The following is a 21,021-nucleotide window of genomic DNA, read 5'->3' as shown; positions in this document are numbered from 1 at the left end:
ATGTGCAGTAGTATAAATCCTACTGCACTTTAGTGAAAGAGCTCTATAGTCTTCTGAACATTGCTCAAGGTCTACTTACTTTCAGTTCCTATTTGTGTCCATATTCTGGTCTTGCTCAGTGAGCACCAAACAAAAATATTTGTTAATCAGTACTACTTTTCTCTCATCAGTCTACATATTCCTCTTCTTCTCTCGAGTCCACTTTCTCCTGTCACCGACACTAACATATCTTAAAAAACAGTCTTATTTACCAATTTGCTCCATGATTTATTTCAGTGTCCCCCAAACTTTTTAGCCCGCTGGCACACTAAACCCAGTTCCACGGCCGGAAGACCTCTGGAAGTGCGCATACGTTGACACAATGATGTCACGTGCATGTGCGATGACATCATGCCGACATCTGAGCATGCACAGAGGGCCCACGAGCTGTGACCTTGAACCTGTCACTTCATTGGTGGGGGATCCTGGAGGAGGGGAGGTGCAGGTAGAGGAGGAGAGATGCCGGCGAGGAGGAGAGTCATTGGCACCGGCTGACTACCTACGGGATGTACCACTCGCTGGGAAAGGCACATCCTGGAAGCTGTTAGCCAGTGCCGGTGCCAGTGCTGGCGTATCAGGGTATACCTGGAATCTGTTTGCAATACACTGATCTATTTTCTTTTCCATTTGTACCTTTAGTTTTGCCACTATTTTCTCAGCTTCTTCCAGGTATTATTGTCTGGTTTCTTTTTTTCAATGATCTTGGGTAATTTATAAATGATAACCTTTTATTCCATTATTTTCAGCAACTAGTTTCAAAAGTGTGGCCTCTTTTACTTTTTTTTTTTTTAACTTCCCCAACAAATACATTTAATTATCCTTATATTAGCTTCTTTCAGTTTTGCTCATTGCTTTTCAGTTCCCCTAAAAAAGCTTCCATTCAGCTGAATCCTTGACAAATTTTGCTTCGATGACGTCTAGGACCCTTGCTGTTGAACCATCGCTGCCTGTGCCCTAATATTGGATCCTAGATCTTGACCTGCTATGAAACACTCTCTTGATTCATAAGCATCAGGACTAATATTGCCTTCCCCCAGATGGGTTCCGTTACCAATTGCCAGAAGAAGTTTGATCACGTAACTCCTTATTACCGGCAGTTGCACTGGTTACCGACAGAAGCACGCGTAAAGTTTAAGTTTGTCTGCATCTGCTTCAAAGTACTATATGGTCTAGCCCCTAAACAGACTTAACAGACCTTTTCACCTTCTCCACCAACAAACACAAGAGAATCTCTCACCTGAACTTCGTTTCCCCCCAAGTTAAAGATTGCAAATTAAAAAAACACTACGAACACCTTCTCTCACATCAAGCAGCATTATGGGGCAAAGACCTAAAACAATTGCTCTCGCCCTCCACTTACGAGGAATTCAGGAAGCGCCTAAAAACATACCTATTCCTGAAGTACCTAGACAACTGACCCGCACTCTACTCTCAACAACGGTTTTCTTGACCTATTTCTCACTCTCTTCTCCCTTCAGGTCACTCATTTTGTACCTCTTGTAATCTTTTGTAAACCGCATAGAACTTCATGGTATTGCGGTATATAAACTGTTATTATTATTATTATTTCTCCCTGTAGAATATCCAGGATTGCCTTACTTCAAGATGATACAACAGACAGGATATCCCAAACAACATGTGGCAGACTGAAGTCACCAAGCAATAGCACTCCCCCTTTCCTATCAATTTTATGACCGTCTTCAATAATTTGTTTATTTATTTGAAATATTTATAACTGTTCTGGGTGGGGAAGAAACACATATGCATTTTAAAACACCAAATTGCCCCAGTTAGGGCTCCTTTTACTAAGGTGCGCTAGCGGTTTTAGTGCATGCTTAGCGCGTGCTAAAATGCCGCACACCCTAGCCACTACCGCCTCCTTTTAAGCAGGCAGTATTTTTTCAGCTAGCGTGCGCTAATCCTGTGCGTGCGCTAAAAACGCTAGCATATCTTTGTAAAAGGAGCCCTTAGATTGCAAGCCTTTCGGACAGATAGGAAAAATACTTAAGAGTACCTGATTAATATTCAGTATCATTGTAAACCACTTTGGGTGAATCTCTTCATTAAAAAAAAAAAAAGGTAGTTGATAAATCCAAATAAATAAATAGCATCAATGATCTTTGAAAATTCTTTGAACATCATTTACCATAGAAAAAATTTCAGATATGTAATATTATACTAGCCAAAAGTGACTCTTACCTTAGAACATGCTGAAACACATTTTACATTTTCCAGGATGAACTCCAACAATGTCTCACATGGTATAACAATTATATCAACTTGCTGCAGTACATGCAAAGTTTACATTGCAGAGAGAACTCCAAACAACTTCTCTTTCGTAATGGCAAACATTTTGTTATGTGGTATTAGATAGATTGTGAGCCCATTGGGACAGACAGGGAAAAATGCATGATCGAAACATTCAAGATATTGAAGGGAATAGACTTAGTAGAGAAAGAGAGATTGTTCACCCTCTCCAAGGTGGAGAGAATGAGAGGGCACAACTTCAGGGTGCCGAGGCTGTAGCTCTAACCACTAGGCCACTCCTAGCATTGTATGATAGTAAAATAGTACATCAGGGTAGGGCACAAAAAGGAGGGGATTAGGGATCACGAGAATAGGCATAGTGTGACTCTGCTGCTGAAACAATATCACTGGCTGTCAGTGGCCCAATTAATAAAATTCTTACTTTCACTCACCAAACCTTTTATCCACGTGTCCCACTATCCTTATCATCCCATATTGTTACTTACACAGTAACATAGAATCATGATGGCAGATAAAGGCCAAATGGCCCATCCAGTCTGCCCATCCGCAACAACCTCCTCTCTCTAAGAGAACCCACGTGACCATCCCAGGCTTTCTTGAAATCAGACACAGTCTCTGTTTCTACCACCTCTTCCGGAAGACTGTTCCATGCATCTACCACCCTTTCTGTAAAAAAAAGTATTTCTTTAGATTATTCCTGAGCCTATCACCCTTTAACTTCATCCTATGTCCTCGCATTCTGGATCTTCCTTTCAAATGAAGGTCGACTCATGCACATTTACATCACATAGGTATTTAAATGTCTCCTCTCTGTGGTACCACCCTCTTACCTCCTCCACTGTTTTCAGGAGTGCTGAAAGCTCCAGCTATAGACATAATTAATAGATAGATGTTTCTCAATCAAGTGCAGATTGTAATAGCTATTGTAAAAGTTACACTGAACTTCAATGTGACTTTCCATATTTTGAATGTGTATTGAACGGATTGCCCTACTGGAGATCCAGTATCTCCTGATGGGTCACTGGTATAAACAAACACATCCCCATGGAGTCTGTCTTCCTGAAGGCCAGCAATGTAGGAATAGCTGCCAACTCTTGAACCTCTGTGCCTTTAGGAGGGTGGATCTGGAGGGTAGATATGGCCCCTGGAATATGTTTGTCAGCTTAGGGCTCCTTTAACGAAGGTGCACTAGCGTTTTTCGCGCATGCACAAGATTAGGGCGTGCTATAGTGCTGTAGGGGTGTTTCCTTATTTGCACCTGAAGGTTAGGCCTCTATGACATCATCAAGCCTGAACCATCATTTAAGCCTGATCCATTGTCTGCAAAAAATCTTTCCAGCATGAACCTTGTAAGAAGAGACATATTTGCTGTTTCTGCCTGATGCATTCTGGGTATGTTCCAGAATTGTATTCTAGTCAAGGACATCCAGTTATGCCTACACGATCTTCCCATGTGAATCTTTGGGGAGGCACGCTCCTATCCTATGCTTCTTATCTATCGAAGGCGCCTGTGTCTCCCAGCCTGTACGAGACTTTATACAGAAAGGCTATTCATCTAAGTTCTGCCTCTGGATTGGTCCGAAGAAGTCATCTGACGAGATCCAAGTGAAATGTGCTAATTATAATTTAGTCTGTGCCAGGATGTGAGGGAACTCGCATCTTATCATAGGTTACTCTGCATTCTCTATAATAATTAAGACCTGAAAGTTACCTGTGGTGACTCTCTGCTCAAGAGAGAGAGACCTGGACCTTTAAACAGATCTGGATTACATCATAAAGGTAACCTTTGTGGACAACATAAGTTACAGCTTCTCCCATGGCTGACGAACTCTTGTTCTGGTACCAAAAGAATTCTTATCTTCAGTGCTGAGTAGAGGACGACTTCCTTTTCACCTGATTTTGTGCCAAGGCCTAATTGAATGGTGAGAATACGGAATTCTATTATCTTATCAGCTGGGGTTAGATAAGTGAATCCTATTGTGGTTCGGGATAAGGAGAAGTGAAACTACTCTTGGTGATTAGCAATATATTTAGTTGCTGCTAATCAGGAATTATTATTATAAGGAATTATAGAGTGTAAGAATTAGTTTTACTTATTTATCTAGCAAGTGTGTTGTGATAATTATGTACTGAGTTTTATATATGTAATCGGATATTTTGTGAACAATAATTAGATATTGCTGCTGGCTTGTGAATTATATTTTTCTATTTTCATAATAAAAGTATTTCTCATTAGTCTGGGTCTTGTGTCGTGTAAGTAGGCAAATAAAGCTGAACCTGGATGAGATATTATAGGCTTCCCTAGAAACTAATAGGCACGTATTTGTTTATGTAACTGATTAGTGGACCATAAATCTTTCTACAGTGCGCATTATCCGAAAAACTACCACCTGCTTAAAAGGAGGTGGTAGTGGCTAGCGCGCACCACATTTTAAAAACCGCTAGCGCACCTTTGTAAAAGGAGTCCAAAGGCATGGGTTTGCAGGCAGAAACCATAGCTTGGAGGCACAGGCTACAGCATTAAAGTTAGGTTGAGAAGGGAAGACTGAGAGATTAGATTGAAGGGGGGTGGATGCCAGTTCCAGGGAGAAGATTCTTATGCCCTTGCTGATTTTTGCTCAGAAGGCACTCAGCTTATTAAGATATTAGAGAAAGAGGCAATAATATATCACTGACTCCAAAATATAGGGTCTATAAACCATATACCTTCATACCTCAATCACTCCAATGTTTTTTGAAACCATTCGATCCTCAGCGAGGCCACTTCCCCACTCAGTATACACTCATAGTGGGCGACTTTATACCTCAGATCGTCATTGGATCCTTTATACTTTTATACATTCATGAATTTTCCGTTTTCTTATTATCTCCCCCTTTCTGTGAACTGAGACCAGAAGTTAAAACAAGCTAAAGTAAATCACGTTTAATTAATATATATGAACTATCTAAGAAAACAGAAAATAAGATAATAAGAAAACGGAAAGTTCATGAATGTATAAAAATATAAAGGATCCAATGACGATCTGAGGTATAAAGCCGCCCACTATGAGTGTATACTTGCTGATTTTTGGTCACAATTGCTGCAAGTATATGCCTCAAACTTGACGAGAAATACAATTTAGCTTCTCCTAAAAGCAAGTAACCAAATTCTGTGAAGCTCTGACTTTAGCAGTCTCCGTGAAAAGGGCTCTTATTGCAGGGTGATAATTAGCATTTAAAATAAGAGACAGATTAATTACCACTGATACAAATGTGTCTAACTTCTTTCTGTCCGATTTTAGCTATTTTCTTTTAAATAAGTTCTGTTTTTACATATTCATTTAACTGTTACCAGCTGAACATTCTCTCTATAATTAGGTAAGCAATGGGATAGATGGTTGTGAGCTAGAATAGACGGTAAACATTCATTTTAACTTCTGATAACTGCTTTAACAACTAAGCTAAATTTAAACACAGCATTTAAATAGATTTTTAAACAGTAGATCATCTTGTTACTAAAAGGTGAAGACAAATATGTCTTATTTTGCTTTCAGTGGTACCAGACACCTTCTCTTGATGATGTGATTCAGCATTTTAACACGGGGTTTACTTTAGTGGCTTTATTTAATTGCAGCGATCTTTGAGCCTTGGCCAAATTGCAAACATATAATTAACTCTTTTATGTCAAATTATAGTACTTGGTAATTAAAGAACCCTTTCAGACTAATCATATTTTTAAAAAATACCACAAAATTATAGTTTGAAATTAAAAAAAAGTATTAATTTTGCTCATTCTGATATACTTATTGAAGTGCATTCAGCCCTACAAAATTATAGAAAACGGTGGCAAATAAGAATTGAAAAGCTTATCTAGGGTTCTTTTTGCAAAGGCGCGGAAGCGGTTAAACGCGCGGAATACTGCGTGTTAAACCGCCTGCTGCGCTAGTACCTAACGCCTCCATTGGCGAGACGTTAGGATTTTAGGCTGCCACGGAGGTTAGCGTGTCCGACGCGCTAACCCGGGTAGCGCGGCTTGATAAAAGGAGCCCCTAGTGTTCCATCTTTGAAGCAGTACTGCAGCTACACAATTTTGGACTTTCCATCTATGCAAGGATCTCCTGGTGTCTCTTTCTTTCTTGGGCGTTATTAACTACTTTTGGGCCCCTTTTTTCAAAGCCAAGATAGTGGGTCTCACACTGCAAATGCATTGAAGCCCATTCAATTATTATGGGCTTCGGTGCATTTGCCATGGAAAAATCACTGCTGCGGCTTTGTAAAAAGGATCCTTTGTGAAGAGATTCAGCCAAGGCGGTGTACAACACGTACATCCTGACATAAGACTTGTATGCTTAGGCGCCAGCTCTGGGTGCCCGAACACCTCCAATATTTTTTGAGACCTCACATGACTGCAGACATACTACTAGAACTACTACTATAGTGGTGTGCCAAGGTGGGAGGGGGGTTGGTCAGCCCTTGGTGCAACTCATCGGGGGTGCTCTGGTCCAGAGTCCGGTCTGGTCTCTCCATGCTGTAGCCACTGGCAGCATTAATGAGCTGAACAATCTGCCTTCAGCGGCCCTGGAAGCTTTCACTCTGCTGCAATGTCCTGCCTCTTTGGGGACAGGAAGTTAAACAGAGAGAAAGCTTCTGGGTCCGCCAGAGGCAGTATGTTCAGCTCATTAACGCTGCTGCTTGCCCGAAGCTTACGAGTGGCAGAGAGAGAGAGAGGTATGAGAAATGTCACACCTAGTTGAAAGGAGGGAGAGAGGGGAGGGATATGGGAGAAAGCTACCAAAATGGAAGGAAGGAAGAAGAACCACCAGGACAGGGAGATGAGAGAGAGAGAGATGCCAGACCATGGGGAAGGAAGGGAAGTGAAACAGAGAAGAGAAGAGAGATAGAAAGGAAGGAGACAGAGATGCCAGATCATGGGGTGCGGGCAGGGGGCTGGGACAGTAAAGAAAAGGGAAGAGTGAAGAGAAAGAGATGCCAGACAATGGGGGAGGGAGGGAAGAGAATCAGAGGAGAGAGATGCCAGAGCATGAAGAGGGGAGGAAGAAGGGTAGGGAAGATGGAAAGAGACATGGATGCCAGAACTATGGGGTAGGGGCAGGGCTGAAAAGGGAAGAGAAGAGTGAGAAGAGAGAGAGCCCAGATTATGGGGAAAGGGGAGGGATTGAGAGGAGAGCGATGCCAGTGCATAGGGAGGTGGAAGGAGCTATAGAAGGGGTCAGAGGAGCAACAGTGGGGGAAGGGGAGGGAGACAGAGCAGTGTTGATAAACATTTAGAAAACAGAAATAAGATGATCTTTATATTTGATTAATTTTAATATATTTTTGATTAACTTTCATAGACCAAAACCACCTTCTTAGGTCAGGAGACTGCACTGATCTGAAGAAGGAGGTTTTAGCATTTGAAAGCTAATTAAAAAATATACTTGTCTAATAAAATGGTATTAGCTTATCTTTTGTTTTATTTCTGTTTGTTAATTTGTAAAGTGATGATTGTTGTCATTTTATTTCAAATTTACATCTGTTATCTTTATATTTTGTACAGTATTGGGCATGCATCACTGTTTCTGTTTCTGTGGTGTTGCACTGTATGCAGAGTCTGACTTCTTGGCAGTTCAGTTTAACTTTTGTCTACATATTTCTAATTTTAGTTTGCGATTACTTGTTCCATTCTAGACGAGGGTGTATCTGTGCTCTGCGTGTATGAAACAAGCATGGATTTCTGTTAGCATTGATTATGCAGGATCAGTCTGTGCTAATATGGATTGCCTAGTTTTACAATGGGTATACTGATGTTCTAGTTCCCACTACAGTGTTTAAGATGCTGTGTTTTCCTTCAAAATAGAAGGAAACACTGAGCAAATTAAAGTATATCATAGAAAAATCCAACACAATAAAATATCAATTAACACAGTTTAATGGGGATAATGGACAGCCTTGCCTGGTTCCTCGATTTATACTAAAAGCATGTGAAGCCAGACCATTAACTCTCAATTGCGCCTGTGGCCTATTGTATAGTGTTCTAATAACCACCTTAATTCTCTTTGTTATCCTATACTTGGCCAAAACAGCATATAGAAATGACCAGTGAACCCTGTCGAAGGCTTTTTCTGCATCAAAATTAATTAATAATGAAGGCGTATTGGTGGTACGAACCTTATTTATATTCAGAAAGACTGATTCAAGATAGATTTGTGAATGGAAGTTCTGGATGAGGTGGATGGTGCTGGAAAAACTCATAGCTGCTTATTATGTGATTTTAGGACAGTCTGTGCTCTGTATGAATGTTTTTAGGTCTATCCTTTCATTTTTATATAGTTCTTTCTGAATTTTGTAAACTACTTGAAACTGTTGGAAGCTGAAGCGGTATATCAAATTTTAATAAAACATAAACATTGGCCCAGATTCTATAAATGCCGTCTAAAGTTAGGCACCTAGGTAGGTGTGCCTAACTCAACTCAATTTTCTTAATTGGCTTACTTGGCACTAATAATTGAAAGCGCCATTAAAAATCAATTTAAAAAACTTAAAAAATGAATTATCTGGTAGGCGCCTAACTCAGTAGGCACCTACCACTTCGAGGTAGGCTTCTATACTGAGACGCCTATCAGCAAGCAAGCATCAGTAGTGTAGAATGGGAGGCGGTCTGCCCCGGGTGTGATCTTGGTAAGGGCGCTGGCACCCGTTGTCCTCTCTGCCCCCCTTCTCCTTTGTGACCCAACCTACCGCACATGTGCGCCCCTTCCCTTCCTCATACCTTTACAAACTTGCTGCCCACATTGCCTCGCTCCGACATCATTTCTGGGCCCCGCCCTTAGGAAGTGACATCAGAGGGATACCTGATATGATGCGTGCAGCAAATTTGTGATGTTTGCTCACGCCTGAAAAATTATGTTGAAAGGGAAGGGGGTGGGGCGTGCGTGGCTGGTGGAGGGGTCAGGAAGGAGCAGAGGCGGAGTTTATGGCGGGGGAGGGGTGCCACCACCCCGGGCACTACTCACCCTCGCTCCGCCACTGGTAAGTGTGGTGGATTATGGGCATGGTTTGACTTGGGCGCCAGTAGGCCAAGAAAACCCTGGCCTAAATGACAGTATGCCTAAGGATTTAATGCCTACCAGTGCCTAAGACTGCTTAGGCGCTATTCTATAAATGGTGCCTAGTGGATAATTAACAATTGCACTAAACCGCACCAAGGAGTTAGGTGACATTTATAGAATCAGGGCCATTAGGTTCCGATATCCTTATCTTTTACTGGGCAATATTAAAGAACAAGCGAATCTTTCTATAAAATTATGGCAGTGTCTAGTGCTTTAGAAGAATTGATGCGCCCTGTGGTTGAATAAAGTGAAGTGAAGGTCGTTTTAGTTCTATCTTGCATTTCAGAGTCTTGGAGGAGGTGGATGTTTCTTGATCTGTGAGGCCATTGTGACTACAAAGAGAAAAAAAAGAAAATCTGGTGAAATCAATGTTAATCCTTAGAGTTTCTTGTATTTGTTTTGTTTCTTTCTTTCTTTTAATTTAATTTTTCACTGAACAAAAATAAAAAGATGTGACAGAGCCCAAGTTTTCCAGGCTTAGTAAGTACATTCTATAATTGAGACTGTAGGCTGGAAGGAAGGAAATAATTACATCTTTCAGAATATTGTGAGGTGAGAATTCATGCGGAATAAGATTTCAGAGAAAATGTTGCTGTCTTGGAAGTTCATGTACTGAAATATTTTTCATTGGGCAGCATAAAAAAATGACATAATAAGCTCACTAAGATTCCAGCTTTCTCCTGGCCACTATGGCCAGCAGAACCCTGGATTATATTTAATATAATATCAAAATATGTATTACATTGATGACGACTATGTTGTAACTCTAAAACTATCAGAAAAAGGAGAACAAATAAAATATGATGAGATAAATGAAATGTTAGGTAATATACAAAAGATTGGTCATTGTCAATTTTTTTTTTTTTAAAGACTGGCATAGTAAAAAAAATAAGTTAGCATCTACAGAGAAACGTTTTCAAATATTTTGACCCATGTTTACAAAAATAATAAAGTAAAAAATATTACCTGACTAATTTTTGAAGTAGCTTTCCGTTTGAGACACTTTGCAGACAGGGCTTTGTCAAATTCTATTTCAGGCATCTGCAAAGCTGAAGGAAACCAAAAGTACAGTTCAGTTTCCAAAGCTGAGTTCAACACTGTAAACAGAATTAGCAAGATTGATGTTCTGCTCTTTATGGAAAAATACAGACCTTGCATTTATCATGCTATTCTTTTCACCGTTACATATGAGATCATATACAGAGTTAGGAAAGCAGAAAAAAAAAAACCCAAACACGTTAATCTGCCACACCCTTTTATAATGTAGCTTTACATACATGTAGGCAGTCTCATCTATACAAAATGTGCTTCACTTGAAAAACCGCATGCATGTGCATGCACTTACATGCTTATGTGATGTGCCAACCTGGAACCTTTCTGAATTTGCAGCTGGTGCAGTAATTGAAGGCTAAGGCTGGCATTGGCCCTAACCTGAAACTTCTATTCATTTTTAAAATTATAATTGTTTATATAAAAAAAAAAATGACAGGCCTGACATTCCACCATATTAATCACGCTGCCTGTTGTGTTGCTAATTCCTTGCTTAAATCTTCTTACCTCTGTTTTTACAGCTGCCTTTAAGTACTTTGCTGCTGCCTATGTAGTTTTCCCCTGGATGGATTCATAGTGGATATGAACTGTGTCAGTGCTGCTGAGATGAAGGACCAGATTCAGTAAATGGTGCTCAAATTGGGGAAACTGTTAAAAAAAAACCCCAATTTGGCGCCCACTACTATTCTGAGCATCCTTTATAGAATAGCATATACCACCAATTCCTGCATCCAAATCTGGGCAACAGGAGTTATGCCTGCTGAAACCAGATATAATTCCTGGCATCCAATTTGGCTGGGCATCCATGGTATTCTATAACTCGGTGCATAAATTTCTGGAATGTCCTGATCCGCCCATGCCCTTCCTTTAACAATGCCCTCTTTAGGGTTGTGCACTATAGGATTATGAGACGCACACAAAGCCAAATTGTTGGCAGTTAAGATTGATAACACTATGGGGATCTTTTACGAAGGGCTCCTTTTACGAAGGTGCGCTAGCGGGCTTAGCGCGTACTACATTGCCGCATGCGCTATACGCTAATGCCTCCATAGAGCTTGTGTTGGTATTTTTCATGTTGCGCGGGGGTTAGCGCGCGCTAATCTTCAGTGCTAAAAACGCTAGCGCACCTTCGTAAAAGGAGCCCTAAGGTGCGCTAAATATTAATGCACGCTAAATGCTAACGCGTCCTTAGAATATAATGGGTGCATTAGCATTTAGCGCGCTCTAAATCAGCGCCTTAGTAAAAGATTATGTTACTGTTTTCCTCAGATGACCTTCAGGCCTTCCGTCCCATAAGTGTCTCTCAAACTTTGGAAGTGGGCGGACATCAATGCAATGATGTCACGCGCATGCATGATGTCATCACGTTGATGTCTGCGCATGCATGCCTGCGTGAAAGCCCTTCAGACGGGACCTGAGCCGCTACTGGGGTGTGCTGGAAGGGAAGATGCATGGTGAGACGGTGAAGCGCCGGCTGACTGCCTACAGGATGTGCCTCTCGCCGTGACAGCCATGTCCTGTAGCCGGTGCCAGTGCCTCTCCTCCTCCCCGGTGTCTTTCGGCACACCTGGAATCTTGGGCGGTAAATTAATGTGCCATGGCACACAGAGTGCAATACACTGCCATAAGGTGACACTGTGTCTAGTCTTGAAGCAATTTTGATTGCACTTGGGGATCCCTATAGAATTAAAGAGTCACCATAACTCCAAATTAATACTGCTCTTTTTAATTTCAGGAACAATCCTCCCTTTTCCTGAATTTCCTTTATATTTTTGTGACCCTCCTATGTTTATTGTGCTGCAAAGCATCCTATTTTGTGGTTAAAAAGCCAGTAAAGGAAACAACAGTTTCACATGTTACACGGAAAGTCTGTTTTCCACACTCAAATGCGCAAAAATCAAGTTTTCATGTGACAAATATGCCCATTATGCACTGACAATTTAATTGGTGAATATTAATTCTAACCTGTGTTTAGCTGCGTAGCGTGACATTTAAATATTAATTGTCGTCACTTATTTTTTTTTAACTTTTCAGATAAATTATTAATTCTTACAGTAGCAACTAAAAAAACTGATGGCTTCCACCGGTTTATGCAGTCTGCAAAGTACTTCAACTATACTGTGAAGGTATGTCTTATGATCAGTGTAACACATAATTGCATTGCATAGAAGCAGTGGCATAGCAAGGGTGAGAGATGCCCAGGCCGGTGGCACCCCTTCCCCGCCCTCATCTCCGCCGCCCTGCTCCTTCCCCGATCCCCCCCCCCCCCCCCCCCCGCTGCGCCTGCACCCCACTTCCTTTCCTTAAACCACCTACTACTACTTATCATTTATATAGCGCTGAAAGGCATATGCAGTGCGGTACATTTTAACATTTATAGACGGTCCCTGCTCGGAAGAGCTTACAATCTAACTTGGACAGACAAACATGACACATAAGGTTGGGAATGCAGAACCCAAGGTGAGAGGAGTTAGGAGTCAAAAGCACTCTTGAAGAGGTGGGCTTTTAACTGGGCCTTGAACACTGCCAGAGACGGAGCCCGCTGTAGGGATTCGGGCAGCTTGTTCCAAGCTGACGGTGCAGCAAGGCAGAAGGGACAGTGGGCAAAAGCCTGACTGAAGCGGATACAGAATATTATGGGATGAGAGGAAGTCTAGGTAATGGCGGTGAACAGCATGTTCAAGTAGCTTGGATAAGAAGGGGAGGAGGGAGTTGTTCACCTCCACAAGCAAAAAGAATGTCAACATGCTCCTCGCAACTCCGTTGGCTCTCCCTCTGATGTCACGTCCTACTTGTGGGACTCGGAAGTAACGTCAGCGGGAGAGACAGTCGTGGTCGCGAGGAGCACGTTGAAGCTGATATAGCGGTGAACAACTAGAGATACGGTGGAAGGGAAGGGGGAGAGGAGAAGTGGGAAGAGGTGGGGGGGCAGATGGAGAGAAGGAGGGGTGCCAGCACCCCCACCAACATGGCACCCAGGGTGGACCACTCCCCCTCCTTACAACACAGCAGTTAGAGCATTGGTGTTTGACCTAAGGGCCGCCGTGGGAGCGGATTGCTGGGCATGATGGACCAGCAGCGGCGATTCTTACGTTCTTATGTTCATAGAAGCAAGAAATTAAGGTGGCATAAAACTGCCACTATTGTTTAAATCATTAGTAGCTTTAATCCAGGGCTACATACTTTGCCTGATATTCAGCACTATTTAACCATCCAGGAACGACTCCTGGATGGTTAAATAACGCTAAGTTAATAGTCAATGTTTAAGTTTAAGTTTATTAGGATTTTATATACCGCCTATCAAGGCTTTCTAAGCGGTTTTACAATGTGAGATGGCCGCAGAATATTAGTGCTTATTGGCTAGCGGATAGCTGGCTAAGCCGCAAAAATGAAAGCACTAGTCGACTTTGTTTAGCGGTCCGATTGTGCCGCTTAAATAGCCAGTGTATCTTTAGTTGCTATCATGTTTCAAGTTTTATTAAAATTTGATAAAACGCTAGTCATACATTCTAAGTGTTTAACAGTTAAAAAATTAAAATGGGGAACAATTAACAGACTTATTAATGACAAGGTAATAATATCAAGGAAACAACAGGATGGTAGGGAGAAATACAATTTTTAAAGAAAAGAGAACAATTAAGGTTAAAAACAAGAGGGAAAAGAGAGGGATCATATCAGTGTGGAATATAAACTGAGCCAGCCAGTGCTGAATCTTAGAACATAAGAATTGCTGCTGCTGGGTCAGACCAGTGGTCCATCGTTCCCAGCAGTCCCCTCCCGCGGCAGCCCTTAGATAAAAGGACCAGAGCCCTAACTGAGTCTAGCCTTACCTGCGTAAGTTCTGATCTAGCAGGAACTTGTCTAACTTTTTCTTGAAACCCTGGAGAGTGTTTTCCCCTATAACAGCCTCTGAAAGAGCGTTCCAGTTTTCCACCACTCTCTGGGTGAAAAAGAACTTCCTTACGTTTGTACAGAATCGGTCCCCTTTTAACTTTCGAGAGTGCCCTCTCGTTCTCCCTACCTTGGAGAGGATGAACAACCTGTCTTTATCTACTAAGTCTATTCCCTTCATTATCTTGAACATTTCAATCATATCCCTTCTCAGTTTCTCTAATATTACGCTGTACGACAACTCCTCCAGCCCCTTAACCATTTTAGTCGCTCTTCTCTGGACCCTTTTGAGTAGTACCTGTCCTTCTTCAAGTACGGCGATCAGTGCTGGATGCAGTATTCCAGGGGGGGGTCGCACCATTGCCTGGTCCAGCGGCATAATAACCTTTGCCGATCTGTTCGTGATCCCCTTCTTAATCATTCCAAGCATTCTGTTTGCCCTTTTCGCCGCCGCCATGCATTGCGTGGACGGCTTCATCGACTTGTCGACCAGTACTCCCAAGTCTCTTTCCTGGGGGGTCTCTCCTAGTACTGCACCAGACATCCTGTATTTGTGTACAAGATTTTTGTTACCGACATGCTTCACCTTACACTTATCCACATTAAACTTAATTTGCCATGTCGCGACCCATTTCTCGAGCGTGTTTATGTCCTGTTGCAGGTCATTGCAATCCTCCTGCGTCTTTACTACTCTGAATAACTTCGTATCATCTGCAAATTTAATCACCTCGCTCGTCGTTCCAATTTCCAGGTCATTTATAAATATGTTGAAGACCACGGGCCCAAGCACCGAACCCTGCGGCACTCCACTGGTGAAGCTTTTCCAGTCCGAGTATTGTCCATTTACCCCCACTCTCTGTTTTCTATCCGCCAACCAGTTTTTGATCCATGTGAGTATTTCACCCTCAATCCCATGGCTCGCAATTTTTTGAAGTAGTTGTTCATGCGGGACCTTGTCAAACGCCTTCTGAAAATCCAGATATACAATGTCAACCGGGTCACCTTTGTCTATCTGCCTGTTAACTTCCTCGAAGAAGTTCAGCAAATTCGTCAATCTTGACTTAGTTGGCTAAGTTTAAAGCAGTCAGAAATAAATTGGTTATTCAACACCGGTCACTGGAAATGGTTGGCACCGAGCACAATCTGAATATCGACCCCACTGTGTTTGGTGTCATGAACCAGTCCAGTAGAACAGTGTTTCTCAACTCAGTCCTGGAGTACCCCCTTGCCAGTCAGGTTTTCAGGATATCCACAATGAATATGCATGAACTTGATTTGCATACACTGCCTCCATTATATTCAAATTTCTTTCATGCATATTCATTGTGGATATCCTGAAAACCTGACTGGCAAGGGGGTACTCCAGAACTGAGTTGAGAAACACTGCAGTAGAACATATGCACATCATGACACATCTTGATGGGATCACGGACATTGCTACAGCTGCAACCATAGGGTTGCGGCCTGAAAAATATTAATAATTGCTGATTTAATCATTATCCCAGGACAAGCAGGCAGCATATTCTTGACTGATGGGTGACGGCACCGACGGAGCCCCGGTACGGACAATTTTAGAGTGATTGCACTCTAAGAACTTTTAGAAAGTTCTAGCTCGGCCGCACCGCGCACGCGCGAGTGCCTTCCCGCCCGACAGAGGCGCGCGGTCCCTCAGTTTCTTAGTTTCCGCGGAGCTAAGAAGACGCGTTTTCAACGGCTGTTGAAATTTTCTCCTAACTTGCCTTCCCGCTCGCGTAAACTTTTTGGCTTAAATTGCCTTTTTTCTTTCTTTCCATTTTGTTTAAAAAAAAAAAAAAACTTTCATTTTTTTCTTCAGTTTTCGGTTTTTCCCCGGCGGGGCCTTCTGCCACCATCGAAGCCTCGGCCTTCGATTTGGCGGAAGCCGTTTTTACTTTCATGCCCCCTCAACCGGGTTTTAAAAAGTGCCAGCGGTGTGCTAGGCCTATATCTCTCACGGACCCACACAACTGGTGTTTACAGTGTTTGGGTCCTGAGCATCAGGCCTCTTCTTGCACCCGCTGTGCTACTTTAAAAAAACGGACATTAAAAAATCGCCAAATTCAGCAGCGATTGTTGTTCGGTGCCGAGATGTCCGACCCCGTTCCTTTGACTCCGGCTTCGGCACCGATTCAGTCGGCACCCTCGTCTTCGACGCCGCGTGATTCCACACCGGCATCTCAACAGTCAGGTAAGCCGGCTAAGAAGCCTTCCCCGCTGGAACGTCTTCCGGCCTCGAGTGCAGTGAGTCCAATCCTGCCGCCTGTAAGACGCCAGCGGAAGCGCTCCGCCCCTATAGAGGTGAGTCCCTCGACATCGGGCTCCTCATCTCCGGGGCGTCGAGCGGCACCGCAGGTACTGCAGAAGAAAAAAGCGGTACCGGTGCCATCCCTCGATGACCGCATTACGGCCATCCTTCAGGTGCAGCTTAAGGAGCAATTAGAACGACTCCTTCCTGCTATCATGACACCGAACCTTCCGGTGCCAGTCCGCACCGAGCCACCGGTACCGATTGTGGATCAACCCGTATCGATACCGATTGTGGAACCCGTGTTACCTGCTTCCACTGTCTCGGTACCGCTTCACCTAACCTCATCGGTATCGATGCCAGTCCTTGCACCGGAGCCGAGAGCTCACCATCAATCGGTGCAGACTTCGGCACCGGTGCGACCGATAACTTCTCCTGACTCGGTATCGATGAGGTCGGGTAAGTCGGTGCGCAAAACCCGACACATGCAAACGTCGACACCTGAGTCTCGGGACCATTCTTCCCATGTCAGAGACCCTGATCTGTGGGGAGACTCAGAGGAACCCTTTCTTTCTGAAGGCGAATGTTCCTCAGAGGAGGAGGATTCGGCTGTCCCTGACCCATCCTCCAAACAGGCCACTTCCTCTTTCTCTAGTTTTTTGAAAGAGATGTGTGAGTCCTTGTCCATTCCTTTGGAGGCTGAATCCAAAAAGTCTAAAGCTTTTTTGGATGCCCTTGATTTTGATCAGCCTCCAAAGGAATTTTTGAAACTTCCCCTTCATGACATCTTGAGGGAAACTTTCTATAAGAATTTAGAGACTCCTTTAACTGTCCCAGGGGCCCCACGTAAGCTGGATTCTCTATATAAGGTAATTCCCATTCCTGGGTTCGACAAACCTCAACTTCCACATGAATCCTTATTTGTCGAATCCACCCTTAAAAAGACTTCAGGAGCCAGTGTATATGCATCTGTCCCTCCTGGCAGAGAAGGAAGGGCCATGGATAAATTTGGTAAGAGGCTCTACCAAAATGCTATGTTGGCAAATAGGGCTGGTAATTATGCTTTTCATTTTTCTTTTTATTTAAAGCATCTCCTTACCACCATGGCTTCTTTCGAAAAATATCTTCCTTCACGAAAGCATCCCGCTTTTCACACATGCTTGTCGTCTCTTCTACAATTACGTAAGTTTATGGTTAGATCCATATATGACACCTTTGAACTAACATCCAGAGCGACAGCAATGTCAGTAGCTATGCGTCGTTTGGCCTGGCTTCGGGTATCCGAGCTTGATGTTAACCATCAAGATCGGTTAGCCAATGCCCCATGCCTAGGGGATGAGCTCTTTGGGGATTCCATGGACTCAACCACACAAAAGCTCTCTGCTCATGAGACGCGCTGGGATACCCTGCTCAAGAATAAAAAGAAGCCTCCTCCGCCAAGACCATATAGGCAGCAATCGGCCTATCAACGCCGCTTCACAGCTCGTCCATTGACTACCACTGCTCAGCAACCTAGGCGTCAGAGGCAACAACAACGTCAGCCTCCCAGACAACAGCAGCAGCAACAAGCTGTAAAACAACCTCCTCAGCAGAAGTCACAGCCCTTTTGACTTCATTCTCCACAGTATAGCCAGTATCCCTATTCCTGCTCTCCTGCCTCAGCCTATAGGAGGTCGACTTTCTCTGTTCCTCAGCCGGTGGGAAGTAATCACATCGGACCAATGGGTCCTCAACATCATCCGCCACGGCTACTCTCTCAACTTTCAGACTCTTCCACCTCAAAGCCTGCCAAAAGAGTCTGCTTTGAACAGTCCTCAATCGGCCCTCCTTATTCAGGAGGTCCAATCCCTCCTCCTTCTGAACGCTATAGAGGAAGTTCCTCTAGATCAAAAGGGGCAGGGATTCTACTCCCGTTACTTTCTAGTTCCCAAAAAGACAGGAGATCTCAGACCCATCCTGGATCTTCGCGATCTCAACATTCATCTAGTAAAAGAAAAATTCAAGATGCTTTCTTTAGCCATCCTTTATCCCCTTCTAAATCAAAACGACTGGCTATGCTCCCTCGATCTCAAAGAGGCTTACACTCACATACCGATCAATGTAACCTCAAGACCATATCTCCGATTCATGATCAATCATTGTCATTACCAGTACAAGGTGCTGCCCTTCGGTCTTGCCTCATCTCCAAGGGTATTCACCAAATGTCTCATTGTGGTAGCGGCATTTCTACGCTCTCACCACCTGCATGTATTTCCTTACCTGGACGACTGGTTGATCAAAGACACATCCGCTCAAGCAGTCCTTCTGGCCACCAACCAAACCATCCAGTTTCTACAACTTCTGGGATTCGAGATCAATCTACCCAAATCTCATATCATTCCCACTCAGAGACTTCAATTCATTGGAGCGATCCTGGATACACTCCTAATGAGAGCTTTCCTACCATCCAATCGTCTCCAGACTCTTCAGTCTCTATGTCACCAGGTGCTTCCACTGCCGTCCATCTCAGCAAGACAAATGATGGTACTCTTGGGGCACATGGCATCCACAGTTCATGTCACACCTCATGCCCGTCTTCACCTGCGCACTCCTCAATGGACCCTTGCTACCCAGTGGTCCCAAGCGTCGGATCCTTGCTCACGACACATATCTGTGACATCATCTCTTCGTCAGTCTCTTCAATGGTGGTTGGTATCCTCAAATCTATCCAGAGGTCTTCTGTTCCATCAGCCTCCTCATCAACTAGTCATCACCACCGACGCCTCTCTGTACGCATGGGGAGCTCACTTGAACGAGTTCCAGACTCAAGGTCTTTGGTCAGCCCAGGAAAGGAAGCATCAAATCAATTTCCTGGAACTCAGAGCGATGTTTTACGCCCTCAAGGCCTTCCAACACCTTCTCTTTCCTCAGGTCCTTCTGTTGTGCACAGACAATCAGGTTGCGATGTACTACATCAACAAACAGGGTGGGACAGGCTCTCGCCTTTTATGCCAGGAAGCCCAGAAGATCTGGACTTGGGCCATAGATCATCATCTCTTCCTCAAAGCTATTTACATTCAGGGGGCTCAGAATTCTTTAGCGGACAAACTCAGCAGAATTCTCCAACCTCACGAGTGGACACTCGATCCCGTAACTCTGCAGTCTATCTTCGATCAATGGGGCACTCCTCAGATAGACCTCTTTGCAGCTCCTCACAATCATCAGCTGCCCCTATTCTGCTCCAGACTTTACTCTCCGCACCGTCTAACAGCAGATGCTTTTCTCCTCGACTGGTCGAATCTGTTCCTGTATGCCTTCCCTCCTCTGCCTCTCATGTTGAGAACCTTGTTCAAGCTCAAGAGGGAACGAGCCACCATGATTCTGATTGCTCCGAGGTGGCCCAGGCAACATTGGTTCTCCCTTCTACTTCAACTCAGTTCCAGGGAACCTTTTCTTCTTCCTCTGTTTCCTTCTCTGCTTACGCAACAGCAGGGAACCCTTCTGCATCCCAACCTCCAGTCTCTACACCTGACGGCTTGGTATCTCTCGGGCTGAACGCGACTGATACTCTTTTGTCTCAGCCCGTTCGTTCCATTCTGGATGCCTCCAGGAAACCAGCCACTCTACAATGTTACCATCAAAAGTGGACGAGATTTTCTTCCTGGTGTCTTCTTCATCATCTTGATCCCACCTCCCTGGCAGTGGAGACGTTGTTAGATTATCTTCTTTCTTTGTCTGACTCTGGCCTGAAGTCCTCTTCCATCAGGGTCCACCTCAGTGCCATTGCAGCTTTTCATGAGCCAGTCCATGGAAAACTTCTTTCAGCTCATCCCCTGGTGTCCAGGTTCATGCGTGGGCTTTTCAATGTTAAACCACCTCTTAAAGCCCCTCCGGTTATCTGGGATCTCAATGTGGTTCTTTCAGCTTTAATGAAACCTCCATTTGAACCTTTAGCTACTTCTCCTTTCAAGTTTCTCACTTGGAAGGTACTTTTCCTTATTGCTCTTACCTCTGCCAGGAGAGTCAGTGAGCTTCATGCACTGGTTGCAGATCCACCTTTTACGGTTTTTCACCATGACAAGGTGGTTCTGCGTACACATCCAAAGTTTCTCCCCAAGGTTGTTTCTGAATTTCATCTCAACCAATCCATTGTTCTACCGGTTTTCTTTCCAAAACCTCATTCTCATTCTGGGGAACAAGCTCTGCATACTTTGGATTGTAAAAGGGCTCTTGCTTACTATCTGGAGCGTACGAAACCCCACAGATCAGTTCCCCAGCTTTTTCTGTCCTTTGATCCGAATAAATTGGGACGTCCTGTTTCTAAACGTACGTTGTCTAATTGGCTGGCAGCGTGCATTTCATTCTGTTATGCTCAGACCGGACTGACACTGGAAGGTTCTGTCACGGCCCATAGAGTCAGAGCAATGGCAGCATCTGTAGCTT

At 43.7% G+C, this 21,021-nt stretch overlaps 1 protein-coding gene across 4 annotated transcripts in view; it reads left to right on the top strand.

The window, feature by feature from the left end:
- The window catches only part of PLOD2 (procollagen-lysine,2-oxoglutarate 5-dioxygenase 2), a 169,350-nt gene that overhangs the window by 35,377 nt on the left and 112,952 nt on the right, over positions 1–21,021 (top strand). For all 4 annotated transcript variants that reach the window (XM_033959381.1, XM_033959382.1, XM_033959379.1 and 1 more), the window contains exon 2: positions 12,480–12,571. In XM_033959381.1, the coding sequence (XP_033815272.1) occupies positions 12,480–12,571 (92 nt within the window). The remainder of the gene's footprint in view (positions 1–12,479; positions 12,572–21,021) is intronic.

This window comes from Geotrypetes seraphini, chromosome 9, assembly GCF_902459505.1.
Source record: "Geotrypetes seraphini chromosome 9, aGeoSer1.1, whole genome shotgun sequence".
Taxonomy (NCBI): Eukaryota; Metazoa; Chordata; class Amphibia; order Gymnophiona; family Dermophiidae; genus Geotrypetes; species Geotrypetes seraphini.
The sequence above is the reverse complement of the archived record's forward strand: the minus strand, read 5'-3'. Positions and strand labels throughout refer to the sequence as shown.